Raw genomic sequence first — 6,320 nt, 5'->3', positions numbered from 1 at the left:
ATAAGCAAGAAAATAAAAAAGAAAGCTAGGCAGAGAAGAGGAAAAGGAGGAGAGGTGGCCAGGTGGTGGGGGGCGGCGTCGAGGCAAAGAGGAAGTAGTGGCCTGGGCGTGCCGGCGCGGAGGAGGGGGCGGTGATGGAGAAGGGCGCGGGCACGCGGCGGCGGCGGCTGGTGGAAAGGGGATCGGATCGCCTCGCCTTCATCACCGGCCAGACGCGCAGCCTCTCCTGCGACCCGATTCCAGGTAACCCGAGGGAAAGAATCCCGGCAATCCCCTTTGCCCTCGGCTCTTGTAATTGTAGCTCCTCTCGTGTCTCAGTCCAGATTCAATTAGACTCCACGTAGTAGTCTAGGGCATTTGAATCTGTCTTCTGGAACTCCAAATTCGTGGGTATGTTGATTAGCAAACGCATGTGGCCTGGCTTTCAGTATATGCATGCCCTGCAGAGATCTCCGATTCGTTTTGAATTCTCGAACGAGACATGGTAGCTGCTTTAGTTATGATATTTGGAAGCGATGGTAGCCTTAATTACATTTGCATTTTCTGGGATTACTGGATCACGGGTCGGGAGGAAGAAGGTTAAAAGGGAAATTGTGGCTTAGAATGTCGACAGCAGAAATCTGGGAATTTTCCAAAACCCCACTAAATATCAGTCACTGCCATCGATCCCCTGATAGTCAACTTGGTTTGTTGGCTGTTTGGGACACTCATAAGTCATAACAAAATTTATTGGCATTTTGTAGCTGTGCTCCTGTGTATCTTCCGGTTTGCTGCCAAGTTTGTTGATATATCGTGCCACTTCTTTTTGAATGAAACTGGTGGGTTGCCCTGCCCCTGCAGATTATACTAATATATGGAAGTAGTTTGTACAAACAACAAAAAGAAACAAAGGGTAAAAAGGAATAAAACCAGGGTGTTAAGCAATATCTCTTGCCATTCTGTGATCTTGGGGAAATACTTTCGTTTTGCTCTGCCGATAAACAATTTCTGCAACTTGGATGTGTTGGTTAGACTTGGTTGAAAATATAGCTGTTCCTGCATCCAAATTTTCCAACTCACAAGGATAATGAACGAATGATGAAAGGCACTGACAAAGATACTTTGAAGTCCTCTAGCAGGGCAAAAGTTTTGGTAATTTCGTGCCACCTTAATATGAAGCAAGTTGTCATTGCATTGCTGTGAACCGTTTACTTCTCTGTTCAATGAAATTGGCACCCGTACCGGTTCGTTCATTTTTTTTTTCCTGTCAAGCATTTGCCTAGCCATTAGACTGCTTATTACATGGTGAGAGGTCAGTTCATCATATCAAGAAGCATGTGGAAATTTAGCAGAAAATTATTTTATCATATCATTACAGAAGCTGCACCGCGAGCACCTCCAACCAAGTAATCTCAGTCTGCACTGCACAAAAGAGTCCATCTTTGACTACCGCTCATGTTCAGCCACAGCTGGAGCTGCATTATGGACTCACAGTTTGCTATTATTATTATTTTAATCATTAGAAGTTCTCATGGGTGATATGCTTTGGCTAATCTCCTTTTTTCAGAAATTTCTGTGCAGAAAGAACATGATGTATTTAGATGTCTAAAAGCCTTTGTGAGAAACGTATGAAATTGAGCAAACTTTTGATGTATATTATTTTGGATCAGATGATGCATAGCTTGAAAATCTGTCTAGTTGTGTCAGCACATTGAGTGACAATGAAGTCAGACATATGCTTGTTGGGAAATTGCCACAGAAAATAAGGCAACGTGATATTCCTCATGGCTGCCTGTATTACCCCAGGGATTTATGTAAGTTATTAGGTAGTCATTTCGGGAGTGTTGACACTTGATAGCTTCCATTTTGATCAGCCACTCTGGGTTTTACCTGGTACATATAAATTCCAAACATGGACATCCTTTACTGATTAGATAATTTTCTCTTGATTTTCCCTGTCCATGCTTGTAATATGCCTATCATGACATAACTTGTCACCTGTATGTATCCATGTTTCAGTTGCCCTAAAATTTCTTTGTTTATCATGTTCTTGAGAGCGATGAAATTAATCATATTACTGGAGTGCCGAGTAAATATTGATGGCTGATTAGAATTGTATGCTGTTCTGCAGATTCACCGCTTCGTTCAGAGTTTGAGGGTGGCACTGATGATGGGAAGTTCAGCGAGAGAAGTCAGTCGCAAAAGTCAGAACCTAGCGACCTGGTACCTGAATTTCAACGTCCTGGTATTCGCCAAGGAGTTAAGGCTAGAACTTTAAGCTATGATGATCTGGTACCTGAATTTCAACGAGCTGATGGTCGCCGAGAAATCAAGGCTAGTACATTGAGCTATGAAGATGAACTTTTCCGCAAATTTAAAACGGGCAGTGCAGTCCCTGAAATTCAGCCAGTAAATCAAACGCCATTGCCTACTCATGATCAGGAAACTGTTAGTAAGAATACAAGCCATGATGGAGTTAGTAAGAATACAAGTCATGTTGGTGTTAGTAAGAATACTAGTCATGATGGAATTAGTAAGAATAGTAGTCATGATGGAGTGGCAAGTGTCCAACCTAGCAGAGAAGTGGAAATGAGACCCAGATCTGCACCTCCAAGCCAGTCGAGCCAAGCAGACAATTCAGGTTGGTCTGTGGAAACTCTGAAGGAACTTTTAGACTTCACGCCACAGGAGATGACCAAGGCCATATCCGCGACTGAGACTAACCGTTTCTTAGCATCTGTCGCCATTGCTTTCCTGGTGGTTCTTTCAAACTGGGGCCTGGACATTGGTGGCGCCATCACCAGAGTATTAGTTGGTACAAGGCCACTAATATTTCTCATTATAACCAACATCACCATTGTCTTCAAATTGTTGATGGAGAACAAGGACCCCAATGTGAGAAGCAGACCGATTGGCGCCAATCTGGGTTCTGCTGATAGCTTAGGGCAGATGCTAGAGATCGGGTTGCTGCTACAGAAAGCCCTAGGTGCTCTGCTGATTGACTGCAGCGTTTGCGCTGTTATTATGATCTGTTTTCTTGGATTCTGAGGGGGCCTAGGTAGAAGGATCACAGAAACCTTTGTAATTTTGTTTTTGTCACATGCTCTGTATTGCATCGTTCTGCCACTGTTCTTCAATTTTGTAGCATCTCATTTTGGCTGAGTTTTAATTTTTGTATACTCCTGTTTTCTGTTTTCTGAGCGTCTGTAGTTAATTAGAGATTACTTGAACCAGGTCAATGGGATACAGACTACAGAGTGAGTGTTTTTGGTGACCTTCTATCTTGATTATTATGACGAAACAGTCACTTGTACAGCATTTTTTACCAACAAAGAAGAGATTACCAACTTTGTGCCTAGTCTCTGTTCCAATTTTTTTGCACGCCTGCATAAATTTATTCTGCAAGCTTGTGGCATAAGTTATTTTCTCTGCAAGCTTGCGACTTTAAGGGGGTGTTTGGTTTCTACAGGTCTTCCTAAACTTTCTGTCACATCGAATGTTTAGACACATGCATGGAGTATTAAATATAGACTAATTACGAAACTAATTACACAACTTGCGACTAATTTACGAGACGAATCTTTTAAGCCTAATTAGTCCATAATTTGACGTGTTGCTACAGTAAACATATGCTAATGATAGATTAATTAGGCTTAAAAAATCGTCTCGCAAATTAGCCTCTATCTATGTAATTGATTTTATAATTAATCTATATTTAATGTTCTTTATTAGTATCTAAATATTCGATGTGACATAAATTTTAGGAGCGATTAAAGAACCCAACACCTCCTGAGTTGTCGAGCATGAATGGATGATGACGATGACAAAGAAGCTTTTGCTACTTGTGAAGTTGTGATGTACTAGGTTCAGTGCATGGCGGTGGGCTTAAGACAAAATAGAAGCACGGGAGTTGGGCATTGACAAGTGTCGTGCAATAGCTAACCACGTGCCGCTCAAGCCCTGGAGCCCCGCCGCCCGTCTCGTCGTCATCGACCGAACTACCGCGATCTCCAAGCAATAGTGACACATGTTGGGCACCTGCGGATGCATCGCCTGTTTCCTTTGGAAGGAACGCCCCCAGACAACAACTGTGAAAGTTTATCCAGTCCACCTTCGACACCGCACGCCGGCATATATATAAAACTATAATAAAAGCACCATCGATAAAACCATATACTCGTGCATTGATCTGCATCCGCCTAAACTCGACACGCCGTTGCCACGTCAGACTCCATTGGATGTTTCAACTCCTAATTCTATTTTACCTGACTACGAGTAAGCCTAAACCATGTGCTAGCAGCTGACTGGAACTCCCTGCCACTGTTTCTCAGATCGTCCAGTCGTCAGCAGCAAAGCATAGACCCATGGCACCTAGCTAAGGATTTAGCTCTAATTTAAGATTAGTATAAACAACTAGCTGCGTAATATACATGTCATGGAACTAGTGCTCCTACTTGTTTCTTCCATTCTGATCCTGAGATGAGTGGCTGTCGCGATTTGATCAAAGCAGGGCCGGGAGCGCGCGTCGCCGTCGGCGGCCAGGTCAAGGGGTGGTGATGTCGTGGATGCTTTTGCGCTTGGAGTCCCGGCTGGCCGGGTTGAGCTGCCGGTTGAAGTACTTCTGCGCGTGGCTGGCCACCTGCGTCGGCGTCCGCGTCCGCACCGAGAAGCGCGAGATGTTACGCCAGTCCCCGCGGCCGTACTTCTCCAGCCCTTGAAGAAACAGCCTGCAAAGACGCAACGTAAAGCAGCGAAAAAGACGCGTTAATTTTCAACAAGGAGGAAAAAAACTGTCTGCGACGTGTGGCTGGCGACTGGGACCCACGCGCCAGCTGGGAAGAACTCCTAGGCTTCTCCGCTCGACAAACCAATGCGGGAAGGTGATGTCTAGAATACCCTAAAATCAATTCCATGGAACCACGCCTCGCCGCGGACAAGATGAGATCGGAACTCGGAAGTAATTACCTGTGCTCTTCCTCGCTCCAGGGTATCCCGGGGCGCCGGCCCTCGCGAAGCGCCCGGTCAGTAGCGCCGGCGCGGCTGCCGGGCCCGTCCTGGACTTGGTCGGCGTCGTCGTCGTCCCAGCAGCTGGGCACATCGACCGCGCCGCGCTCGATGAGGTCGACGTCGGCGACGAGCGCCTCGTAGTGCTCCCAGGCCTCCCGCGGCGTGCGGCCGGGGAGCTGCGCCGCGACGAGCGCCCAGCGGTCGGGCGCGTGCTCGGGCCACATCACCAGCGCGGTCTCGAACACCTTGTCCTCCGCCTTGCTCCATGGCCGCGCAGCCGCGGCCGCCACCGTCGGCGGCCCCGCCGCGTGGATGATGCTGCTGCTGTGGTAGCGGTGGTGGAACTCCATGCCCCGTCGACTCAACTCACCTGCTCTGCTCGACACGATCGCTGTGTTGCGTTGCGGGCGTGGTGTTGTTGCTGGCTCGTTGTGGTTGTGGACGGACGGACGGACGGATGATGGGTCGGCGGTGCCGTGTGCCGTTGGTTTTCTCCGCGTGGGAACGGGATTTATAAAGATTCTGGTAGTGTGGGACGGTGAGGTGAACGGAACCGTACACGGGACCTGATCAATCCCGCGGCCGCGGGGCTTGGGGGTACCCGTTTGGGTTTGTTGGGTGCGTCCACACGTTTTGGGCGTGCGCGCGGGGTGGGGGCCGGGTCCGGCGCTGGTTCGGTGGACACGTGTTGCGCTGCTGCGCGCGGGCGCGGCCACGGCGGTGAACGCCTGGACGGTTCGCGCTTTGCGGGTCCTCGTTTTTTCTTCTCCCGTGGATTTCGGGTGGACCCTGACATTTTTCCGCCTCCGCCTGGGTTTCAGCCGTTTGTTTGTTTTTTCGTTCGCGGTTCTGCGTGGAAAGTTTTTTTTTTGAAACTTGTGAAAAGTTTGTTGGTCTCGTTCAAGTCAACGGGTTGCCTTTTGTCCGGTGGCCCCCGGAAGTTGGCCCCCTTGGCAAGTTGAACTGCATCGGCAATTCCTTTTTCTTTTTTCGAGAGGGGAGCATCGGCAATTCCTTTTTTTGTTTTCGAGGATCATGGCTTTATTACTCAATAACAATGTTTATAGAAATAATATTAGAATAGGGTACGCCAAGCCACAGATGGCGGCCAGTCCCATATAAAATTGTATGCCTAGCTAGATTGTGTGCTTCAAAATTTAAAGCTCTTTCTTCATGGGCAAAACTACACTTATTGAAGAGTGCAGTTCGGAAATTTATCTCAGCAATGATCGAGCCATAGCTACCCAGAGTTCCTTCACCAATCTCCGAGACAACTGTCTTGCAGTCTGAAACAACAAATAATCTCTCCAAAGCAACATCTTCGGCAAGAGCAA

The 6,320-nt window shown here is 47.4% G+C and overlaps 2 protein-coding genes across 2 annotated transcripts; one reads left to right on the top strand and one right to left on the bottom strand.

The window, feature by feature from the left end:
• LOC136459503 (uncharacterized) lies at positions 1 to 3,141 on the top strand. The gene is made up of 2 exons (XM_066459350.1): positions 1 to 243; positions 2,111 to 3,141. Exons 1-2 carry the CDS (start codon positions 135 to 137, stop codon positions 3,025 to 3,027), a joined length of 1,026 nt encoding a protein of 341 aa, XP_066315447.1. The 5' UTR covers positions 1 to 134; the 3' UTR covers positions 3,028 to 3,141.
• A 972-nt stretch (positions 3,142 to 4,113) lies between these two features.
• LOC136459502 (transcription factor DIVARICATA-like) lies at positions 4,114 to 5,481 on the bottom strand. Its single transcript, XM_066459349.1, has 2 exons — positions 4,945 to 5,481; positions 4,114 to 4,706 (listed from the first exon to the last, which is right to left on the bottom strand). The coding sequence occupies exons 1-2, from the start codon at positions 5,334 to 5,336 to the stop codon at positions 4,523 to 4,525; spliced, it is 576 nt and encodes a 191-aa protein (XP_066315446.1). The 5' UTR covers positions 5,337 to 5,481; the 3' UTR covers positions 4,114 to 4,522.
• Between the last annotated feature and the right edge of the window lie 839 nt (positions 5,482 to 6,320).

Source organism: Miscanthus floridulus, chromosome 6 (assembly GCF_019320115.1).
Source record: "Miscanthus floridulus cultivar M001 chromosome 6, ASM1932011v1, whole genome shotgun sequence".
NCBI classification, from domain to species: domain Eukaryota; kingdom Viridiplantae; phylum Streptophyta; class Magnoliopsida; order Poales; family Poaceae; genus Miscanthus; species Miscanthus floridulus.
The sequence above is the reverse complement of the archived record's forward strand: the minus strand, read 5'-3'. Positions and strand labels throughout refer to the sequence as shown.